This window comes from Phocoena phocoena, chromosome 6, assembly GCF_963924675.1.
Source record: "Phocoena phocoena chromosome 6, mPhoPho1.1, whole genome shotgun sequence".
Classification (NCBI taxonomy): Eukaryota; Metazoa; Chordata; class Mammalia; order Artiodactyla; family Phocoenidae; genus Phocoena; species Phocoena phocoena.
Genome location: NC_089224.1, coordinates 103516315 through 103542199, shown reverse-complemented (window position 1 = coordinate 103542199; position 25885 = coordinate 103516315). Strand labels below are relative to the sequence as shown.

The 25885-nt window shown below is 37.1% G+C and overlaps 2 protein-coding genes across 2 annotated transcripts in view; both read right to left on the bottom strand.

Moving 5' to 3' along the window:
* Positions 1-25885, bottom strand: part of RABGAP1 (RAB GTPase activating protein 1) — a 155620-nt gene that overhangs the window by 45787 nt on the left and 83948 nt on the right. The gene's annotated exons all lie outside the window — the stretch shown is intronic.
* GPR21 (G protein-coupled receptor 21) lies at positions 16463-18658 on the bottom strand. Its single transcript, XM_065879574.1, has 2 exons — positions 18624-18658; positions 16463-18204 (listed from the first exon to the last, which is right to left on the bottom strand). Exon 2 carries the CDS (start codon positions 17812-17814, stop codon positions 16765-16767), a length of 1050 nt encoding a protein of 349 aa, XP_065735646.1. The 5' UTR covers positions 17815-18204; positions 18624-18658; the 3' UTR covers positions 16463-16764.

Below are 25885 nucleotides of genomic sequence, written 5' to 3'. Positions count from 1 at the left end.
TAAAAATAATTATTTAAGCCATAATAACTAGAGCGAACAAGGATCTGTACTCATTGTTCTAAGCACCTTATATACGGATATATCATATATCTCTACCTGTGTTAACAACCCCCTGAGGTGGGCTCTATTATGTCCCCCATTTGGCAAAAGAGGAAAGAAGTTAAATCACCTGGCAAGCAAAGTGAGGAGCTGGGACTGGAACCCAACTGGTTCAGCTTTCTAGTTCACGTTCTTAACCCAAATAAACATACTATAAAAGTGAAGAAATTCTCTTATCAGTAGTGAATGGCATTTATAATTCCTAATATATGAAAAAATGCTTTTGTCTTCTAGACTCTTATAACTAAAATCAACATGATACAGACTTTGAAAATGTGCTTCCTCCTTTTACTCATATGAAGGCTATTCAGTGTTTATGAAAAAGCAGAAATCGCTAAAGCTCTAATTACACAGAGAAATATATGATGCTCTTAAACATAAAAACAAAGTGAAAAAAGTCTCAACATGTGGCCCTTTTGTAAATTATTCAAAGAAAAGGCATTTTCCCTAAATGCTAGGTGGCCTCCAACATGTATCTTAATCATTTCAGGTTTTAAAATAAAATATGTAATATTTTAAATTATTATGGCTTTATTCTTTGATTAGGGTTGACCACTTGATAGATGTATTGTTAGACCACAATATCCTGGCCTCTCAAAGAACCGCCTTCATGAAACTGTGCTACTGGCATGTTTTGAGACACTATTTTTAAAAAATTGCCATAGAAATCTTGTATCTCATGGTGGTGAGGACACCTCCTACCACATTACTCAGTGTCCTTATCAGAAATTCTGTTTCTTCTAAAGAAATATGGCTATTTTTTTTCCCCATGGACAATGATTAAATGTCCATTTTTGTTTTGGCCTCCAGAAACCTCACAACCAAATCGGAACCCCATCTTAAATAATACAGGAGGTCATGGCCTGTATATCTGTGTATTATCTTCCTGTTCTATCTCTATTTTTCAAATCTCTTATTTACATTTTCCTACTTTTCTGAATTGTAAATATTCTAATAAGGTACCTCAATACCTTAGTAATGAGGTACAGTGTATTTGCATAAAACAAATTAAAGCCCTTCAATAGCATTTCATAGTTCAATCAACAAGAATTCTAGAAATAAGTATCTGATTGATGGGCTCATTTAACACTGACAGCTCAAAAACATTTTTACCTTAAATTCAGATTTCAAGAACATAAAAATGTATAGTCATGCAAACATAATTTTACTTGTCCCTATGTAACTAGCACCACTGATCTTCAAATCAGTTTTCTTTCAACTTGCAGTGCTGTTATTCCATACCAATGCAATAGCAGGAATTTTAGTATAAACTGGATTTGTGGGTAGATATTATTTTGTAAATTTATCCTGTTTTGCTCTTATAGGCAAAAATCGTAATTCTAGTAAAACTGCCACTGAATAACATTTAATAAAAGACTTTAAAAGCTCGACCAATGGGAGACAAGAAACTAATCTTTAACATATTTAAATAAATGAAATACTGTATTCAGTAATTACTACTGTATTCAGTAATTAATGTTTTAAAATTTCCATTCCAACCACATCAAACACAGAACAAACTGTAACTAAATTTCCATAAACATGGAAGTAACTGAAGGCACTGCAGAATCTGGCTACAACTATGTGAAGACTGGAGCTGGACTTCTGACAAAGAATAGAGAAGATGGATTTTAGGTGCTCTACCGAGGTCACATGATGTAACAGAACACAATGTGGTAGTTAGAACACTGACTCTAGGGTCAGGCAGTTCTGTGTCTGAAAACTGCCTCCCCTACTTCTATTGTATGACCTTGGATAAGTCACTTAACTGGTCTGAGCCTTAATATCCCTGGTCTGAGCCTTAATATCCCTATCTGTAAAATTTATGCAATGGTCACTGCCTTGAAGAGTTCATGAGAAGCAAATTAAATACTGCATGGAAGGCAGGTAGCATAAGGCCTTGCCATCAGTGACAGCTTTTTCCCATCAGACTTGAGATTTATGATGTTGGCCTATTTCCAACCTTGGGAGAGAAGCCAAAGGGCAAAATGTGTACTTGGCAGATTTTCCCATATTTGAAACTTAGTGAACTACTGTGAGGGATCTGCAATTTTAGAGAGTATCCAATTCAGAAATCCATTGTATCAATTTATTTTAACCAAATAAAACTATAAAGATAAATCAGGTAGCAGAAAAGCTGACACAAAATATAAATGGTGCAATGACTGTTTTTTAAAACCTATGAACTGTGCTAACCAAAACATTCTAGGAGCTCAGAAGGAAATACCTCTGCTGATTATCTTAAAAAAAAAAATCATTTCTCAGAGGCAAAAATCCATTTGGGTTTCTCTATTATCACTGACTCATTTAGTAAAGACCTCTGCTATTTCAAGACAATCAATTAACTATACCGACACCCAATGCTACTAATCCTTCTTTACTCTTTTTTCCCTTCCAGTAAGAAAACAACTTGCCCCAAACATGCACAACAAAAAGACAACTATATTCTATAATCAAGGAACTGCCAAAGAATCTTTTATTGCAGAAAGCAGACTCCAAAAGCAGCCTCCAGAAATGTCTGCCAAATAAGCGCCGCTAACTTTAAAACATTTAGCATGGTTATCAGCTGAACAGTTATATACTTATTATGTTGAGTCTATATACACAATGTAATAGAAAATTAAATGGCTTCTTCAGAAAACACAGCTTTTTAATAAAATAAGGTACGGCTATCACATTGTTTCAATCCAAATATGGCATTATAGTGCCATTCTAAAAATAAATCGAAGTCCCATGTGATATGCAGCCTTTTAGCTATGTTCATTTCCTTTTAGGGCTCAAGTTTCCCACAGGAAAATTATTCAATGTTTGGCAAAACTGTCCCAAATCATGTATAGATAAGGCACAACTGCTAACTACACCGTCAATCTTTTCCTGCTTTGCTATTGTTGATTCTCATTCACAGTACTCCATCATGGAGAGGTCCAAGAAGCAGGAAATACTCAAGAACTTTTATCTGACCAAAGTGAAACAAAAAATGTCATTTTGAGTAAAAAGGTGTTGAGGAGGTAATTTATGAGTCATCTAAATTAGAAGACCCAAAATTATTACAAACAAAGTCATATTCCAAATATGTTTCTGATAACTGTGATGAATTCCAAATACTTATTTCAATTGTATTATTTACATTACTGAGCAAAACTGCATATCAAATACCCTTATAAAATCTTCTCAAAATCACCCACTCTCATAATACAACACACACACACACACACACACACACAAAATCAAGACCCATTCCCCAAGCTATATTTTTTTTATCTTTTTTTTTTTTTTTTTTTTTTTTTTGCGGTACACGGGCCTCTCACTGTTGTGGCCTCTCCCATTGCGGAGCACAGGCTCCGGACGCGCAGGCTCAGCAGCCATGGTTCACGGGCCCAGCCGCTCCGCGGCATGTGGGATCTTCCCGGACCGGGGCACGAACCCATGTCCCCTGCATCAGCAGGCCGACTCTCAACCACTGTGCCACCAGGGAAGCCCCCCCCAAGCTATATTTTTATATAACCAAATCAATCAAATTATGATTTCTAAGAAAATGTTTATGAATGTTTCATAATGCTTAGCAAATATTCAGTTTTTCTTTAAAAAGCTAGTTTCTTCTGAAAATAACAAGTCTTAAGTCAAAGATTTAAGTATGCCTGTTAAGTAGCAAAACTACAAAGCAGCTATAAAATGACTAGTTATATTGAAATGACTTTAAGCTCTATAGTTCTCTTTTATATAGTTAACAAGAGAATCTACATGAGAAGCTGTGTTTGAATGCTATTAGTCACAAACATCTCCATCAGTGAACTGCTGAACTGCATTTAGAATTCTGTAAGAGGTCTGCATTCATAAACATATTCACAGACTATAGGTATATGACCTAGGCTTCAATGTTTATTTTAATTATATCTATTTATATAGCTTTCAGGCAAAAATGATATTTCCTAGAGCCCCAATATATAAGAAAATCATGTTTAAGATTTTAATTTTCCTACTAAAGAGCTAATCTTAAGAAACAATTATCAATAAACAATTATTTAAAGATTTAAAAGCTATCTTATTCTATCATTAATGTATAAAGCTATATAATTAGTTAGATCTTTCTCTATTAACCTAAAAACTTAACGGCACATAGGTATCATACCAACCAAGGTCTGTTAGTATCTATGTAGTAATGGCTTATCACATAGGTAGTAAGAGCCAACCTGGAATTAAATTCTTTTTATGTTTTTGTATTTAAAATTCCTGGGTAATAGCAACTTTAAAAGGTACTGGATAAGCAATGATCTTCAATTTTATTTAAGCAAAAACTTCACCCTCGGGGCTTCCCTGGTGGCGCAGTGGTTGAGAGTCCGCCTGCCGATGCAGGGGACATGGCTTCGTGCCCCGGTCCGGGAAGATCCCACATGCCGTAGAGCGGCTGGGTCCATAAGCCATGGCCGCTGGGCCTGCGCGTCCGGAGCTTGTGCTCCACAACGGGAGAGGCCACAACAGTGAGAGGCCCGCGTACCGCAAAACAAAAAACAAAAAACAAAACAACTTCACCCTCCAATCTCACTAGCAGTACAAATAATATAAATACCAATGAAGGCATTCTAGAACCACGCATTTCATGTATTTTTACTTCCCCTTTCTGAGGTGACTGCCACTGATCAAGAAAACTTTCTAACTAATTAAGATTTTTCAAACCTTAATTTGTTTGGTTGAAAGTACCAATGGAAAGACTATTTTATTTCATCCACATCAAAATCTGAACACTTGTTTCTTTTTTTCCGAACCTGCTGGCAACGCACATTTTCTAAGCACTTGACCAATCAAGTGACTGAAAGGCTGAACAATCCTTTGGACTTATTTTGGTGTCATGATTGAGTCTAAGGGAGGTCTAAGGCCTGGATTCTACTCTCAGTTCTGCAACTAATTTACTTTGTCACTACTCTGGGTCTCCCTTTCCCCATTTGAGAAAGGAAGAGTCTAGACTGAACTCTAAGGGATCTTGCAGCTCTGTCACTTTAGGATTTTATATTTATGTTATTCACCTACTCAAAAACCTTAAGTCCATCTACAATTCCTAATTAGAGTCAAATCCCTTAGCCTTTTATTCCAGATCAGGTAGCCCCAATTTATCTTTCTGACCTTACTCCATTACACCTCAAATTGAAACCTCTGGTTCATCCATATTGCCCTATTCACAAGGAAGCTAACAGCACCTGCTAACATGTACTGAATGCTTACTGCAGACCAAGCAACTGTGCTAAGAGCTTTACATGCAGTAGCTCATTAATTAAGCCTTACAATACTTGTATGAGATAGTACTATTAGTTAAGGCAACAGAAACTAAGAGGGATAAGGAACCTTGTCCTAGGTCTCACAGCTAGTAAGTGTCAGGGCTAGGATTCAAAACTAGGTCTGCCTGCCTCTCAAGTACATACTTTTTATCACTACATATTACATGGATAAAGTATATAAATGGCCCATCTTCACTGAGGCCTTCGAAGCTTAAAAAACCCTTTGTCACAGTTTTACTTTTTTCCTAATATAACTCATTTTTAAGGTTCAATTAAAGTGATACCTCTTTACCACTTCAGTCCCAAATTTCCTTTCCATCTCTAACCTATTAAAGCTTACTGTAACCCCCAATGACTAAATACATGTATCTTAATGTCTGAGAATTGTACAGGACTAACAAAGTACATCTAAATATATGTATCTTAGTGTCTGAGAATTGTATAGGACTAATCCTCCTGTGGAACATACAATAAAAGCAGGACAAAATACATAAAACATCAGTAACATGATGGAGTAAACCATCAAGGCAGAACCTTAGGTTTATGATCCCTGAGAGAAAGAGGCTCACCAAGCCCCTCCACGTTCACCCAGGGCCTTTCCTCTGGGGGTATTTACATCAGGCACTGGAAGTTACTGGGAGATTCTGACTCTGTGTGACAAGGAAATAACAGCAACAGTCTTCTACTGAGCTTCTATGATGCCACAATGCACAATTCTATATACTTAAGATGTGACAGTATCACATTTTCACAATAATCGTAACAAGGGGATAAAATCCCATTTTACAGAGTGGAAAACCAAGGGCCAGAGATTCCAAAATCCATGCTCTTTTCACTATCTTCTTTTTTTTTATCTCAGAAAAACAGTGATCTAAGAGTATAAAGTAAATACAGTAACAATGTAAAGAGTTTTACATTAATGCAACATGCATCTGATCTTGAATTGACTCCTATAATATCAGTCATCTTCGCTTAAAGATAAGTATCCTTCTGAAGTTCTGACAGATTAAATTATCTAATCAACTGTCAGAACTAGGATCTAAATTTTGTTTTATTTCCAGCGCTCGGTAGGCTACACATGTATCTTTAGTACAATGACTGCTAACTAAACATGATGTTAACATAATCTAAGTAGGAATGCTTTTAATTCCTACAAATATGTCATGAAGGAGAATTTTTTTAAATGAAAAAGGCTTTTAAGTCAGATTCTGCTCCCCAGGGGCCAATGAAGACAGAGACCCTCAAATGGATTTTTTTTTTTTTTGGTCTAGCTATAAATAAACAGCTTTGGCAGTGAGGGTTTCCCCAGTCTTTCTGGAAGAATTTTCAGAAATATATCATGCTATTTAATGCTGTAACTTTTGCCTTCTCCCCAAAATACTGTCTTACTAATTCAATTCAACAAATGTTCATTGAAAGCTACGAGGAACAATTTAAAGTTTTACTTTGAAAAGACTCTTTCATATTTTATTCAAAGCCAATACAATCTTTTTTAACACTCCAATAAATCATTAAGTGACTACAATCAAGGCAACTTATCATAAAGACATACTTTTTAATTTGCTAAAGGCTTCTCATGTCATAGATTGTTTGGTAATTGTAGGTCACTTTATTAGGGTCTTTTGTCTGTTGGTCCTTTGGGTTCCTTTAATCCTGTCCAGCTGAATATTTTATGCCAATCTCATTCAAGGGGTGGGAGGAGATAAGACTACAGAAATCTTACTCTACCCAGAGCTCAGCCCACCTCATACACTGCCTGCTAAGGAAACCTAACACACATTTCCTTACCTATGACTACCACACAGTAATCTGCATGCCTCTTGTGATCTCAGAATGCCAGATCTTACATTATAGATACGTGTATACCAGTACACACATACTCATCATATACATAGATACATACACACATTTGTTTTCATGTATTCCTTCCCATGACGTCAAAGAAGATGCTTTCTAATATCTGCTGTCTTCTCTTGGTAAAAAACAAAATTTTAAAAATCCAGAAAGATTCAAACATACTTATGAAGCAGAGTAGTAGTAGACTAGGAATCAAAAAGGTCTTACAGCCTCAAAACTCAGCTTCCACAATTGTCAAAGAGGGATAACATCCCTTTTGCCTGTTTTCCTAGGAGGATGAAATGAGATGATAATTAGGAAATTGCTCTGTACAAGGCCATAGGTCACGCCCTCATGTTCTACTTCAGTAATATGTTCTAAACCTACACTTCCTGGTTTCCTTCTATCAATGTTAAAATTTATCTGCCTTTATCTAAACGTGGTCTATGCTTTCCATAAAAAATAATACACCTACGCAGTTGTAAAGGTCAAACCATACGAAGCATACAAAGAAAAACAGCAGACCCCTTATACCTCCCACCCTATTCCCTGCTGCCCAAAGGGCAACAATTTTCATCTCTTTTAGCTGTTTGTGTTTCCTTCCTATTTCTGAACAAAATGCATAAATTGCTACTTTCTGGCTTTTCTTTTTTTCTTTTTTTTTTTTTAAGACTTTCTTGTATGGGAGATGATACTGTAGCTCTATTACAGTCCCAACCCCACCTACCCTCCACACATACTTCCCCCTTCCCCTCATCATGACTCTCAACGTAATTTTGCTACAATTTTTGCCTAAATCTATATTTCTCATAACTGAATCACAGAGTATACCATGATTAGATTTTCATCTTCTATTTTTTCTGAAGTTACTAATTGCAAATTTTTTTCTTTCCCTCAGTGTTCTATGTATCTGTATTTGTAAGACGGGTAAATATTTTGAGACCTCACATATATCAAAATGGGTTTTTTTTTTTTTTTTTTTTTTGCGGTACGCGGGGCCCTCACTGCTGTGGTCCCTCCCGCTGTGGAGCACGGGCCCAGCCGCTCCTGCGGCATGTGGGATCTTCCCGCACCGGGGCACGAACCCGGGTCCCCTGCATCAGCAGGCGGACTCTCAACCACTGCGCCACCAGGGAAGCCCCAAAATGGGTTTTATCCTCACATTTGAATGAAAGTTTGACTGGGCATAAAATTCTAGGTTAAAAATCACTTCTGGGACTTCCCTGGTGGCGCAGTGGTTAGGAATCTGCCTGCCAATGCAGGGGAAAAGGGTTCGAGCCCTGGTCCGGGAAGATCCCACATGCCGCGGAGCAACTAAGCCCGTGCACCACAACTACTGAGGCTGTGCTCTAGAGCCTGCGTGCCACAACTACTGAGCCCGTGTGCCACAAATACTGAGCCCGCGTGCCACAACTACTGAAGCCCACACGCCTAGAGCCTGTGCTCCAAAACAAGAGAAGCCCCTGCTCGCCACTAGAGAAAGCCCATGAGCAGCAACAAAGACCCAATGCAGCCAATAATAAATAAATAAAATTTTAATTAAAAAATCACTTCTTAAGTTTGAATTTATTCCCAATTATCTTCTTGCTTCGTTGTGGTAGAAAGTACAATGCTATTCAGATCTCTGTACTTAGGATGCTTCTACTATCCCATCCCTATTCTAGACCAAGAAGCTTTTAGGTTTTTCTTTAGCTCCAGTGTTCTGACATTTTATGATTTGCCGTCACAAAGTCTTTTTATTACACTAAGCTATTTGGTCCTTTTCATTATGGAAACTCATATCCTTCAGTTCTATAAACTTCTCTTGTGATATCTGAGAATTTCTCCATTCTTTTTCTCTATTCTGTTTCTGAAAATCATGTTATTCAGACATTGGGCCTCCTTGATCATGCCTCTAATTGTCTTGCTTTTTACCTCCTTTATTGTCTTTTGTTTCACTATCTGGTCTACCTCAATTTTATCTTCCAACTTTTCTAATTTTTAAAAATGTCTGATTATATTTTTAATCTCAAAAGCTTTCTTTTCTTGTTCTCTTTTTTTTTTTATGGCATCCTTTTTTCCTTAATGGATGCAAAATCTTCTCTGAAAATATTAGTTACAAATACTGGGTTTTTTTTTTTTTTAAGTTTTCTTCTATGACTTGTTTCTGTTCCCTCTGATTTGTTTTGGGTTCTGCGCATTCATAATACATTTTCTCAGGTCTATTCATAAGACTTTCTCTGGTTAACTGTTGATATTAAAAGATAAGGAACAAAAAACTAATTGGAAGCTCTATATGCATGGGTGGGATTCGCTGACTGATGGGCATCAACTTAATGTGACTGGGCAGGGACTGTCGGAACTGAGAGCCCTTAGATACTGGCCCCCAGACTAGACTCCTCTTATCTCCTGCTTAGAAGGTTTAAGGCTAAGAGCATTCTGGGAGTGTAGTGGGAAAGGGAAACTGATTATTTAATAAGCAGACTTTCTCTTGATACTCTTGTTTTCAACAAGGTGTCTCAGTCCCATTCTCAGCTATCCCTGGCATCCAGAACGCCTGTGGTTCAAACTCCAAAGAGTAAGTCTCCCATCTTCTGCTGGGATGGTGAAAAACCAGTGGTCTACTAGGGCCAACTTGGGATGGGGATCAAGGTGGTGTACAGTGGAGGAGTGTGGGGGTGGGGGGATGAGTCACGGTATCTAAATGTGCCTTCAATAAACTTTCTAACAATTCTTCAGTTTTCAGCTTCACACTACTCTCTGCCTGAGAGGCATATCAGAAATCTAATTCCCACATATTTACTGGGTTTTATGGGCAGATCCTCTCTGCCCCTCCCCCAAATTCAGCTTTGTCAATTCTGCTGAGTCAGTTACCACTTGTCCACTGGGTTTCCATAACCCCAAATTTTGTTAGCTTTATTCATCTGCCATCAGCTCTGCTCTTCTCTTTGTCCATATGTATTATACTTTTGCCATTCTTTACAGTGGAGTTAACAGAAATAAATATGCATACTAAATCTGCTATATTTAGTAGGAAGTCTGTCACATGTTTTCCAAGTATGGAAGTTAGCTGATATATTGACAAAAGTTTCTTAATCTCTCTAAGCCTAAGTTTCCTCACCTGTAAAACAGAGTTATAAAAAAAATAAAAAACTGCCTGATAGGTTTCTGTGAGAATTACGTGAGGTAAGAATGTAGGCTCTGAAGTCAGGAAGACCTGGGTTTGAATCCCAGATCTTCCACTTATTAACTGTTTGTCTCTGGCAACTCAATCTCAGTTTTCTCATCTTTTTAATGGGGTTAATAGTCACTAGCTCACAGAGCCTCAGAAGGATTAAACAGGACAAAGTTTATAAAATTCTTCTGAAACATAACAAGCCTCAGTTAACATTTATATCATTGCCCATAATGCTTTCTACACCTAAAATTACACACACAAGAACAAACACCTCATATCAGCCTATTTAAGTCTTATTCAGGACTTGGCTGAGTGAAGGCAAACTCCCACTCCTCTGCAAAAGCAACAAGATATAACAGGAATGGATGATGGATTAGGAAATAGGAAGTCTGGGTATTATCATAAATGGCTGTGTGGACACTGGACTGGTTTCCTGACTATAAAAAGAGAGAATCAGACCAAATGATCTCTAAGGTCTTCTACAGCTCAAATGTCCCTCCCTATCTCCTTTGTGGATGATCTGACTTTCAAAAATTTAATGTTTCTATTCTAATTACCTGACTGATACTGTTAATTTTTATAGGTATTTTCATATATCTTGCTTTTCCAACTACACAGTATATATTCACTCCATGAAAACCAAGATGAGTTGCTTCCCCAAACTAACAAAGTAGTAAGGCCACCCTTTGAATACTAAATCAGAAAACAATGTTTCATGGTAAAAGTGATATATAAAACCACCAAAAAGAGAGAGAATGAGTTAGCAAGCTTGTAAGACTGTTAAAACTTGCAAGGAATTTTACTAAAAGTAACAAAAGAAGTTAATTTAAAGAAATAATATGTCAGTTAGAAGGTAGGTTGGTCAGTACTGGAAGCACAGATGATTTCAACTTTTATTAGGATCCCAATGACCAGGTTTTCTGATTTCAGAGATGGAACATCAGGCTCAGTCTTATACCAGTAAATTTTCACATTACAGAACCATATTCTGAGATTCCATCCTCACTAAGCAACATTCTGAATATGGTTTGGCTTCCCATGAAGATCTACCAATAGAGAAAGACTGCTGCTCCCTATTGCCAGCAATGATTTCTTATTTTAAACTAATGAAGTGACATTATGATTTTATATACTGGCATAATGAACCCACCCAAGAAACAGACCCATGGTGTGCCAACTGTCCCACCAGTAGGCCTTGGTAAATTCCTCCTGATAAAGTCACTCTGTGAAGCTTTTTGAAAGACAGATCACAGAATTTTTCTATATGAGACATCTGAAAACTATAAAGTTCCATAAGAAAGGAATCATGTGATCCTTCTTTAAATCTCTGAGGCCAGCTAGCTATACTACCTGGCATCTAGTAGAGCTTGCTACATAAGCGCTTCTTGATTGCTTCTTAAACTTTTCTGAAAAGCCAGTTACTGCATAATACAATTTTCCATACCCTAGAGCAGTATGGTAAGCACTTCACTCTGAATATATGACCAACAGTGTGTTAAGAAAAGAAAAGGGAAGATAGAGCTAGAAAAGTGGTAAAGACTGAAAGAAAAAGCAAAACCAAAGAATTAGAACCATTTCGTTCACCAAGCTATCCTATTCTATTGCTCCTCTTTCATAGTGACTGATTTTTACAGCCTATCTTATCTGGATCTAGAGCCAAGATCTTACCCATGCTGTGAGAAATTGGCAGTTTGACAGCACTGCCTGAAGTTCCCTGGGCCGAGGCTACACAGTTTCCAGGAGTAAAGGTACCTAGCATATAAAGCACACACATTCCCACAGTAGTCTCTTGGTACTAAAAAGAGATATTTATTATATACAGTCTCGAATGGCTTTGATCAAATGAAAAACTGCTTATGGGCTTTGGACTACCCTTTGAACATCACTGCTCTATAATGACTAGAAGTAATAATAGTGACTAGAAGTAATAATTAGAAAGGCTCATTCATTAACTCCGTAAAACTTACTAAAACTTCTGCTCTAAGCCAGGTCCTATGTTAGATTTGGGGGGTTAAAGGTATGAAGAGACATTGTCCCTGCCTTTAGAGACTTTGGAAACAAGTAAAGAGAGTAAATGTAACAGTTTTATGTTGAATTTAAAGTTACTCTTATTTTGGGATTGCTAAGTAGCATGGAATAGTCACCTAGCATTGACCTTCAAAGATCTTATGGGGGGGAGCGCCACATTATATGCAGCTTCCTTAGATGTAAAGCTATGGCAGATACAAATAACAGTAATCATTTTTATTTTCAAAGCACTTTACATATTACAAAGTTCTCTTACATCTGTTATCTAATTCAATCCTCAAAGTAACCCTGTGAAGGATAAAAGGATTATTATAAATAGAAGAAATTAAGTGCTTAGAGAAGCGACCACCCCTTACAAAACGAGTTAATTAGTAACAGAAACCTAGATTCGTAGTTCAAAGTTCATTTTACATATCATGATTCCGTTATCATCCAAATTTTGAAGAAAAGCCAAGTGACTCATTTACAGCTATAAGAAATGTCTAGAATATTCCTTGGGCCTGCAAAATACGTTAATAATATGTACATTTAATATAAAATATTTAGTAACCTGAAATGGAAAAACTATGCAAAAATCAACACAAATAATGACTTATGAAGACTTTAAAAAAAGTTTATAGTTCCATGATTCTCCCCCATCCTTAAACTTCCCCAAATTTCCTCATATAGCAATAAATTCTGGTTTGCCAATAATTTATTTCACAAATCTTTTATGATTCAAAAACACAGTCAGTAAAATTCCTACAAAGCCATCAAAGGCAGATGTTTTAATCAAACCTGCAAAGCTGAGGAAACTCCCAGAAATCACTCTACCATCTGGGAACTTGTAACCCTGTTGCTTCATTTTCAAGTTCAAAGAGGTAAATGCATTTAATAGTACAAAAATTCAAGTTTTCCCAATCCTTAAAATACTGAGACCATTATTCAAGTAAAAAGGAAAAGCCACTATAAAAGGCTCAAAAACATATTTATCCAGCAATAAACCTTAAATAAAACTCTTTCCAAAATGGAATTTAGGGTTAAAGCCAACAGGTCCATGAAAAATTCCAATATCCATTCTGGGGAAAGATAATTCTTTCATTAAAGTGGAGCACTTGTCCTTTTGTAATTGCTTTTCTGCTCTAAGAGGAAAAAAACACACCTTCACTGAAATCATTGTATAAAAACACAACTAATTACAAATATAACAATTAGTATAGTCTTATTTTAAAATTTACTGTGAAATAATTTCAACACAGTCACCAAAAGCTTATGCTTCCTCTGATATCAGCCATATACTATATAAAGTTAAATGGGCTGTCTTGTCAAAGCCTAAGGTAACTGACTCTAAAAATATACTTTTTCTCATTCTGAACTAGTCAGATTGGTATTTAAACAAAACGTCATTAAATGTTGCACTAAATATGCAAGGATGAAAAGGTTACTTAAATACAAACTCTCCAAATGCACCACACAGAAACTGCCCCCAGCCACAGAAGATTGTATGATTGCATTCAAACACAACCCTTCTCCCCAGGATACACACACCACAAGAAAACAAAAATTTTAAAGCAGTACAGACAATGAAATATGAGAATAGAATTGATACCTGGAAGAAACGTTAGAGTTTATAAAGTCCAATGACTACAAGATAAACTGGAAAGACATCTAATATTAAGTATCAGCTGGGGAGGAATGCTTTATTTTTCTTTAAAGTTACTATATCTACTTAGTTCCTACTTTAGTTTTAGGCTGAGAGGTTCTAATGTGAAAAAAAAAAAAACAATAAAAAAAACCCTCTGACATCTAAATTTGGTACTAGGGCAAAAATATAAAAATCTACTAACAAAAGCTCTTATTAAAAGAGTTGTTGCCTTCCAGTCATTGAAAGCTCAGCTTGATTAGCCATTTCCAGAAAATTAAACAGAGATTTCCTCATTTCCGTAACATTCCCACAAAATCTTTTCCAAAAACTTTTGTTTTCTCTAAAATGGAACCCTACTGCAAGAAAAAATTAAAAGGGTTCAGTACCCCCACACACACAAAAAATCTACTGATTTAACATCAGTTTTCCATAAAAATTAATCTTCATGAGTCCCATATCTGAACTAAAAATTGACAAGCAAACTGTGCAAACCTGAACAGGTTACATTCTCTGATATATATGAAAAAAGGGAATTTTGTTTTCTTAGATCTGTGCCACTTAAATAAAGGGGAATTGTATACAGCTTTTTTTCAGAATCTAACAGAAAAGGTTTTCTACTTCAAATGGCAACTTAACAAAGCCACTGCTAACATAACTTGCAATTCCAATATGAGTTCTAAATTTTGAAACAACTTAGAATCAAATTTTCTAATACTAAATATAAAGAGCAAGCAAGCTTTTGGGAAGAACTCAGAATCTGAAGTTTAAATGCTTATATTCATACTTGTTCTCTTAAAATAAAAATGTTTAAGTAGAATACATTTGAGGTTAAAATCAAATCAATCTCTAAAATCGTAAGAACGCCATCTTTTATTTTAAAAGGGGGTAGGAGGTTTTCTAATATGATGATGGAAAACCAAAGCATATCTGCCTGTTTTATAAATATCTATGTCCTTCCTTGGACTCAAAAATCCACATTTCCCTTGGTTTTCTTCTATCTTCAATCTCACTGAACACCACTGTCACATTCAGATTACAACATCTAGCCAAAGGCAGAGATCATACAAGTTCCCTGAAGACTTCTAAAACATTAAAACCAGTAGAAGAGCAGAGGAAATACTTTCATGCTTGGAGCTGCTGGGAAATCCTTCTCTCCTTTTAGAAAAATAAACCTCTCGCTCTAAACATAATTACTTTTAGGAACAAAACATCACTCTACATACAGATACACAGCACTCTCAATTAATAATTCTACAGATTTTGCTAGTACTTTGGCTTAAAAAAAAAAAAAAGCCTATTTAGGAATGGAACAGTATTCCAAGGATTTTTTTTCCAGAAAGAGAATAGCAATAGAGAGAGAATCAGAATTTCTCCTTCTCTCATTCAAATATGAATTCCTTAACACTAACTGAAAGAATGCTTTTAAAAAGAATTAGTTACTACTTTATTAGATGATACCATTTAACCACAAAGAGACCATCTCAATCAACCCCTCCTATTTTAAAAATGAACTAGCTAAATGTACATTGTATTTTCTGACTCAGTTGCCTAGGACCTTTCTTCCTGACATTCTAGTATTTCAGGAAGTCTCTAGCTAAAAAGAGCAGAGAAGACCAAAGACACATTTCAATGTATTTTCACCATTATAAAAATGGCAGCCATCAGCCTATCATTTAATTATTTTTCAGCTTATTTAAATGCATTTTGCTGTAAAAGAGAAATCTAACTCAATTCAAATATTCTCAATACACACATACACAAAGGCTTGGGCAAAAATACTATAACACAATCACTTTCAGTATACATATTTGTTTAGGTCTCAGTGAAGCATGGCATAAAATACAGCTTAGTTTTTCTATAAATTATATGATTTGACTGCACTTTTGCTTCATGGTTCAATGCAAAAATTTTATTATTTTTTAAAATTTATTTTTTAAGATTTTTTTTTTGATGTGGACCATTTTTTTTTTTAAGTCTTTACCGAATTTGTTACAATATTGCTTCTCTTTTATGTTTTTTGGTTTCTTGGCAATGAGACATGTGGGATATTAGCTCCTCAACCAGGGACTGAACCCACACCCCCTGCATTGGAAGGCAAAGTCTTAACCACTGAACCGCCAGGGAAGTCCCCCCAAATTTTAAATTAATGTTTAAGTTTTCACATTATTCACTGTATTGAAAATTCTCTCAAGAGAATAAGACATAAAATATTTGACTTTCTGAATGACAGTGTGGAAACCTGCAGGGTAGTTACACTTTGACAGATGTAAAGAAAATTTTAAAACCCTGTTAATTCATCACTGTATTTTAATATTTCCTGTTAAAAGAAATCAATTGTACATGAAGCTCAAACAGCTGGAAAGAACCCAGAAAAGCAACAAGAAAATGATGACTTTTAAAAATGCTGACGCTTTTCACACCCAGGTTCAGTCATGCCAGCTGGAGAGAGGTGTTAGATATGGCTTTATTCATTTTAAGTCTGAGAATTAAATACAGTCATTTCCATGACATTATGGAAATAGGGACGAAGAGCAATTTATCTTCATGGTCCTGATTCTTCTCATTCGAAAGCATTAAAAAAATCATTTCTGCAAACTTAAAAGGTATTTTGGATGGATCATTTGTTAACTATTGCTTAGAGTCAAACTATTTTGTCCCATATTTCCCAGTGAACTAGAAATACAAAAAGATAAAAAGGAAACACACACACACACACACACACAACACAGTGACCCGATATCTGAACCACTTCAGACATGAAATCCATTAAGGGGGCCTTTGCTCCTAACTGTGTAAGTGTCCTTAGCTATCATCTGACTTGCACAAGAAGTACACATGGCCCCTGAGAGGCGCTTTAGTCCCCTTTGGAAGACACTGTTGGAAAGACTATAAATGACACAGTTGCAGAAACTATTACTAATAGCAAGCCAGGTGGTCAAGAAGGATGCGAAGCGGTTGCTGTGGCCAGTGGAGCTCTCCAGTAAGAAGTAGATGATGTATGGCAACCAGAGGATGTAAAATACACTAGTAATTCGGAACAGGACCATGGCATAGCGCTTATCAGGACAGGCCTGCACCTCCCCAGTCTCCCCACTCTGGCTGCTGAAGCGGGCTTGCCTTTCGCTGATTTCCTTTGTGTGCTGTTGGCAGATGCGGAAGATGTTGAAATAGGTGAAGCACACAATGAGGGCTGCTGGGGCATATAACATCATCACGATGAACAGGGTGAAGTAGGGGTCGGTGTGCCAGGACTCTGCACACCACTGAAACACATCTCCATGATATCCAGGTTTGCCCCAGTGGAAAAAGGAAGGCAGGAAGACCAGGGTCGAGTATAGCCAAATCAGGAAAATACACAGACGCAGTCTCCAGGGCGTAACCAGGGTATTATAGGTTAGAGGCTTAGTGATGGCAATATATCTATCGATGCTGATACAGGCCAGAGAGGCCATGGAGACACTCTTCAGAACTGATACTACAAAACCAAATACCTGGCAAGTCAAGGACTCCTCTACTGGAAGCGGGTAGTGGAGGAGTGATAAAGAAGGGACCAGGCAGCTTACCCCAACCAAGAGGTCAGCATATGCCATAGTCTGGATAAAATAACTTGTAGTATGGTGGTTCAACAAAGGTGCACAATGAAATACAAAAATCACAATAATGTTGCCAGAAATAATCAACACAGTTAGAAAGACAATAATTAATACTTCCAAAAGGCAAAAATTGACAGTTTCCAAATAGCCAAATGCCAAGAGGCAAAAAGGGTGGCTGCTCTGATTACCATCCAAGGTAGAGTTCATCTTGAGCTCAGGAGTGATCTCTCACTTCATGCTGCCGCTTGGCTGCTGCCAACAGTTCAAAGAAGCAGCTGCTGTCATTGCGGTCAGCTCTGTGTCTGTAATAATGCCCGAGGAGCCTTAGTCCCCAGGCTCCCGATGCTGCTGCTCTGATGCATTGCCTGCAGTGCAATTCCCCTTTAAATCCTTCTTGGAATAGGGAGAACCAGCAGCAGTTGTCTGGCCAGTCCGAGATGCGGCCATAGTACCAGGTTTACCATACACATAGCACCAGGGGAGTAAGGCAAACTCTGTACAATGTCTTCAGGCCAATGAGGGTACGGGGTAGGGGCAGAAGGGAAGGGAGGAAGATTAGGACTTCAGCAGGAGTTGTAATGAGTCTCCTCTGAACAGCTGATAGAAGAAAAGGAAAGAGCGTTTTACATTTTGCATCCAATGCCCTAATCAAGAACCTGGCTAGCTCGAGCTGGTATCACCCCTCCCACTCTATCCCACCCCACCCGGTACAACTATTCACGGCTACCCTCAGTAGCACCCCACATAATTGGTCCTTACTCTACAGAGGAGGCGCAGCAACAGCAAGCTTTCATGATCAACATAAAACAAAATCAATCGCAAGTCAGATCAATCTAACCCCATTTCCTTTCATTTGAGCTTTTTGGGGGAGAAGAGGAATCTGCTTATAGAATTTAATTACCATGAATAAAATTAGCCAAGATAACTTATTTTCTTCATTGATTCCAATGTAATATTTTGCCTCTTAGAAAAATTTCAACAGCATTGATCTGTCTAGCTCAATTTCAGAGTATTACCTGTAATTCAGCATGCTGCGATCCAAACAAAAGCCACAGAACACCTTAACAGAAAGCCTTGCAAAGCAGGAATGTGCCTCAGCCCCGTTTACTGCAGAAATGAGACACAGAGGGAGGGGATAAAGGAGTAGGAGGGGAAATAGGGAGAAGAGGGGCTTGGGAAAAGGAAGAGGCGGGGGAGGGGAAAGAAAACGCCTGTGTGCGCACACACTCCGGCATCTTTAGCAGCTCGTTAGAATTCATTGCCAGAGAGGTGGTCCCTGATTTCCAGACTGCACAGTGGGGGAAATAACTTAATATGCCTGCAGGGCAGTGTTTGAAGGCTGTTTCCTCGTCTGTCTGGAATCCCCCTCTTAGTAGATGAAGCAGAATTTAGACTGCTAGTAAGGAGAAGAGGTAGTAACCAGGACAGACAGCAAGCCAGGAATTAGATTGAAACACACTGCCAGAGGGGTAATGGTGAGAGGAAATTCCTATTTTCTTGTAGCATTTCCCATAGAACAAAGAGCAATGTTAAAGAATGAAAGTGTGTTAACAGTGCGTGACAACTGAGGAATCATAATTCAGCACAAGAAGTTCTAGCTAGAAGGCTACATATTTAGCATTAATTTTCTCTCATGGTTCACTAAATATGGATCTATTTTAAGAAACGTGACCAAAACAACAAACAAACTTAAAAATTAGGTTTTCAAGAGAAAAAATAAAGAAAATCCCATCTACTCTGAATACTGCAGAAATAGCACACACAAAGAGGAATTACATTATTCCTGTATTCGACACTATCCTATGGTTTTGAGATGCCATTACTTACTTCTAGATTGCTGAGAAGTGGTACACAAATATACAAACAAAAGATGGACAAGAAAATGCACCCACTTCCACCCAGGTTTGAAAATTGCAGGAAGTTTCATGGTACAAACTAGCTTTGTATCTTAGAATATACAACCTTGTTTGTGCTTACTTAACACAAGGCAAATTGGGATTTTACTGTGGCTCTTCAGGTGATGTCATAAGTGATGACAATTTTCAGCTAATTGGGAGTGTCAAATTATGACAATCTTTAGTTAATTAGAAATGTGCATTTTTATTATCTTTTCCTCCAGGTATCTTTGGTCTCTCAATTCATCCTTCTAAGTAAAGTTTCACATAACTCAGTAGAGTAAAATAAAATAAACAAATGTTGACATTTGTAAACATTCCAGAAGGTCTGCACACCTGGATGGAGATATATGTTATGTGATCCAACTTTCATTTTTTATCTGTTTCACACACATGCTTTCTCATTGCAGGCAATGGTCACTCAATTACATTTTAAGATCTGAAGCGCTGTGCTTACTGCACGAAGGCAAGGAACTCAAAAAACCTACTGAGCATAAGCTTGATAGCTGTAATTGACAGGTCTTATTGGAAAAGATGGCAAAGTGTGGCACAGCAAAAAGACCCATGGCACTGAACACCCATCTGGCTCAAATCCTTGCTTCCTTGCTCTAATATTACTTAGCCTCTCTTAGCCTCAGTTTCATCATCTGTAAAATGAGGATCACACTCCCTATTTCATGATGTTGGTGAGAAATAAAGCAGACAGTGTATACAAAAGGCTTACCAATACTTAGTACACAGGGGATATATAACTTTACTTTCTTCTCACACAACCTCAAACAGCCTTCCTAAATAGTCTGTGTTTTCCCACCAGTCCTACTGCATTGCTTGAGGCTGGGGCTCTTCTGAATCCTGAGGTGCCCTCTCTTATTGTGACTGCCCAGTTCTAAGGGCAATGACAGTTATTTCGACACTTTGCTGCCCTGCATTCCTCAAATGCATTGAGGCTATACATATGTAAGGCAAGAAGGAAAGATGGTATGGCACTAATTATTCCCACTAGACAAATAATTTCTCTGCCTATGTCTCAACACTTGACTTCACTCCTGAGTTCCCCTTTCCTTCTACAATTTGCCTGCTAGTCACACATCTACCTGGATGTCATACAGAGACTTCAACCACAGCATGACCAAAGTTAAATACATTTTTTCCCACCAAATAAGACTCTTTTACTTTTTTTCTCACATTTTCCCGGGCACTCAGGTATGAACTCAGAAATCATCTTGACCACTCTCTCCCTTAATATACCATTCTTAGTTACCACATCTTATGAATCTATTTCTATAATGGCTCTCAAATTCGTTTCCTCCTTTTAGTTTTTAATGCTTTAGGCTATCATTAAATACTGTCTGGACTTCTAGTCTTGTTCATTTTTCTAATCTATTCATTTCTGCCTCGTTAAAATACCCAATAGCACATGCTTCATTATGGTTATTATGAACTCCATTATTCAAGAAGACTCAACGGCTCCTATTGCCTTTCCAGTCTGATCTACTATACCAAAACCCCCAAATACCTTGCCCTCCAGCCAAACCAGGTTACTCAATATATACATTTGACATAGACTTTATTTTTGAACTTCCATGTTTTGACTGCTTAATAAATATTGAATTAAAAAAAGAATGATTCCTGAGAGTTGTATTTCAATAAATGGAAAAACCATTCACCAAAGTCAAGAGTCCAGGCTTTTTTAACTACTTGTAAATTTGGGCATGTAACTTATTCTTATTCCATCTCAGGTTTCTCATGTATGAAACTAGAGAGTTACAATGATAAAAACAGGTAATATATTAACTGATAATTTTAAAGAATTTAAAATGTTATAAAAATGCAACAAAACCCACAAACTGTTACAATACCATTAGTACAATAGTAGTTCTTTCCATTTTGTTTCTATTTTAGTAAAACCACTCTAGGAGCTATAATCAAAATATTCATACTAGGAATTAAAGAAAATAATCAGTCAAAAGTTAAATGTTTTGTTTTGGATTAAAGGAAACCATTTTCTCCAGAGGAGACAAATTTCTAATGACAAGGGGGAGCAATAAATCTATGTCCTAACAAAAATCTATACATACATTTACCTTTAAAAATAATGCAGTCACATGATTTTTTTAATAAAAGAGTATTTCTGTATATATGACTGGAAGAAAATGCATTAAAAATCAATTCTACTTTTCACTGGATAGTGGGATTACAAGTGATTTTTAATTTCTTCTTTATGGTTTTGTGAATTTGCTAATTTCTATGTGCTATTTTTTACAATCAGGTTAAAAAAAAAAAAAGCCAAAGTAATATATAACATGTCCCTTTTGGTAAAGCTAACAAAAAACCTGGCCATATGATGCCCTCTCAGAGCCACACTGAATAGATGATGCCAGGTTAAGTCACCTACTTCATGGGGCTCAGCTCCACTTGTCCTTATGCCATCACTGCAACATTCCTTCAGATGGCCTTGGTACTCAATTTAATTCAAAATAGACACCTACAGCCCCAGTTAAAACTTTTTACAGAATGAGAATATAACTAGATGAACCATGTGAAATTGTTAATATTTAACCATTTCATTTCTGGTTAAATATTTTCTGATCTACAAAAATGGAAACTTCTATATGGCTCAACCTAACACTAAAAAATTAAAATAACCAAATCACAGAACTAAAAATGAAAAATGGCAGAGAGAGAAAGGAAACACCAAACGAAAAAGAGAAAAGATTGTTCAAATTACATTTATTCTTCTCCCAGCCTCCTCAGCAGTTTATCGATTATAGATGGAAAAGGATCAATCTCAGTGCTTCAAATTCATAAGATTCACTTCTGGGCATTATCTATCACTTATTATTTAGTAAAAATGAGCTTTAAATGTTGATTTAATTATTTTAGTTCAGCTGATGTGGGTGTATTTATATCGATGTCATTCCAAACCCAATTTAATTCCTCCCTCTCCCTCATCTCGCACATTCATTCAATCACCAAGTGCCAAGGATTCTACCTGTGAAATTTCTCTCAAGAAGTTATCTCTTTCTCTATCCCTTCTGCCACTAAAACAAACCAAGTGACAATTATCTCTTGCATGAATTGCTAACAGGTTTTGCTGCAATTTATCTTATTCCATTCTAACTCAATAATACAAATAATAACAATAACAAACCAAGTAACAATTATCTCTTGCCTGAATTACTAGGTTTTGCTGCAATTAATCCTACTCCATTCTAACTCAATGATAATATAAATAATAACAATAACTAAGTGGTTAATTTATACTTACCAGGGGCTATGAATTGTACGAAGTGTTTTCATGCATTATCTAAGTTATTCTAACTACTCTACAAATAAGATACTATTATTACCCCATTTTACACATAGGAAACAAAAGGTTTAATTGTAAATTGCCCAATGTCAATGGCCTGAATACAAAACTAGGATTTGAATCAAGATAATCTACCTTTAGATGGACACACTAAATCACCTTGCATACTGCCTTCCAAACCTGAATATATGATTTGCCTACTTAAAATGACTTCCCATTGCCTGAGATATTAAATATGCCTTATTTAAGCTTTCTAAGATCTGGCTCCTACCTACCTTCTCTGACTTTACCAACTTTCACACTCTGAAACTGCCAAGCTCTTTATCACCCTTGAGAACATGCTTTTCCCCTTGACTTTTTTTTGTGTGTGTGTGTGGTACGCGGGCCTCTCACTGCTGTGGCCTCTCCCATTGCGGAGCACAGGCTCCGGACGCGCAGGCTCAGTGGCCATGGCTCACGGGCCCAGCCGCTCCGCGGCATGTGGGATCTTCCCGGACCGGGGCACGAGCCCGCGTCCCTTGCAACGGCAGGCAGACTCTCAACCACTGCGCCACCAGGGAAGCCCTCCCCTTGACTTTTAACATCACACATGCCATGCACACACGTCCCCCTCTCCTACCACCACAATCCCCCTCCCTGGATAATTCTGAACAAGAGAACGTTTTGAACCCTTAGATGAGAAGTCCTTGTCATTTGCTGCACAACAATATGTATCCTCTTTTCTATAGCCCTCATGCAACTTTATTCCCAATGGTTAGTTAATTGCCTATTTCCCTCATTAGACTGTAGATTCCCCCAAACCAGAGAACAGGTATATTTTATTCATGGGCATAACCATAAGACCTTAACACACGGCCAGCACAAAGCAGGCTTTCAAAGGTATTTCTGATTGACTAAACAACAAATGCCTAATAAAACAACAGGCATTTGTTTTTGGATGGGAAGACCTTTAAAGTAAAATCCTAGTATGGTAACAGTTTAATTCACCCATAATTATTAGGTTGATGCATGTGAAATTGCCTATTTGTAAATCAAACACTGTCAGATATCAGCAAATTTAATATGACCAAACCTAATTATGTCTTTATAGTCTTATAATTCGGAAAGACCTTGAAAACTGCCTGGACAGATACGACTTACAGAAACTCATCAGAGGGTACATGAATTTACAAAGATGGGATATAGGGACTTAAAAATTATTTTCACAAATAACAACTTAAAGGAATAGTATCTCAGCCCATTAGAAATTCTATAACAAAAATACCATAGACTGAATTGCCTATAAACAATAAATTTATTTCTCATAGTCCCAGAGACTGGGAAGCCCAAGATCAAGGTGTTGGCAATTTGGTGTCTGGTGAGCATCCAGTCATCTTACACTGTGTCCTCACATGGCAGAAGGGGCAAGGGAGCTTTCTATGGTCTTTTTTTATAAGGATACTATACCCATTCATGAGGGCTCTACCCCCTTGAGAGGCCCCTTGAATCTTGAATCTCCTCTCAAAGGCCCCACCTCCAAACACCATCACATTGTTGGGGGTGGGGGTGGTGTTAGGGTTTCCAACATGAATTTTGGGGAGCCAAGAACATTCAGTCTATAGCTGACCTACTATGGCAACTGCTATAGTGGAGCAGACAATAAAGTTCTGAAAGTCCACTGCCAATCTGTTTTCTTACAGAATCAGACAGCAAGAGTACTGAGTTGTGAAACAGTAGAATCACAGGCTATTTTGGGGGCAGGACTCAAACATTCCATTTCATTTTTCCAGAATGTTAAAGCTTAAAGGAAACTTAAAGGAAGCTCAACCATTTACTTCAGCAACCTCATTTCAGCAGAGAAAAGGAAATAGTCAGAACCTCATCCGAGTTCATGTAAGCCAGGGGCAGAGTTGAAACTAGTACCCAGACACTTCCTAACTTCATGGCCAGTGATCTTTTTGCTAACTTGATCCCCTTTTTGTTTAGTATCCACAGGAGGTTCTTATGATTAAATATTATTGAATCCTTGACTATTACCAAATCGACCAGGAAGAGATTTTTAATTAAAATGAAGTTATAATTAGATATTTAAATTATTTTTCCAGACTGGTAAAATGTGGCTGGGCCTCCAGGGCTTCCCTTGGACAATAAGAAATGTAAATATCGATTATGTGGCTCTGGATAAAAACTTGAAATTCATGGCAAAAGACTGTTACCACTGAGTTTTGCCACTAAAATCACTAGCGAAAACAATGCAAATAGGTTTCAGAAAACACAAGGCTGACTGGATGGAAGGAAAGAGAAACATCAGAACACGCTGCTATTTCATTATTCTTTTATTTATTAAAAGAATCTGTTAAGGAAGCCATTCTGATGTAAATTTTTGGTACTAAGCAAAATAGTCACTGATATAAGAGGTGAAAAATAACCAAAAGAAAGAAGGACCAGAGGATGATTCTGGAAGCCGGAGACCAGAAAGCACCCTCTTTTCCCTCCATTCTCAACTCCAATTTACTTGATTTACCAGACCCAAATAGCTATAGGTCTTACAGCTGGGAGTAAGAGAGCCTGTAAGAGTCCCTGTGGATTACTTAGGGCTTCTTTCCCCTGTGCCTGACAAGTTCTAACTAGAGACTAGGGTTGAGGAACCCTCTGTCAAAGACCAGAAAGAACAGAAAACTAAAAATCCAGGAGTATTTGGTCTGCAGAAATTTATTCCATGAAGCCAAGGGTAGTTCAATATCAAGAAGTCTATCATATGTTGATAACGTGTCTACTCCAACAACAAGTTAAAGAAAATCATATTCACTATTAAGTGCTGAAAAAGTCCTTCATAAAATTTCAGTAGACATTCCTAATAAAAAAAATCAAAGCCTGAGACAGAATAAAATCACTTAAATAAAATAAAAAGTATTACCAAAAAACCCCCACAACTGAATAGCATGCCTTCCAGAAGTCTGAATCACTAAGACCATTTTAATTAAAATTAAATTGAACTCAGGAACTCAATAGGGATGCTATCACCACCATCATTAAACACTGTCTTAAAGCTTCTATCAAATATAAAAACAAGAAAATTTAGTAGCCTGCATAA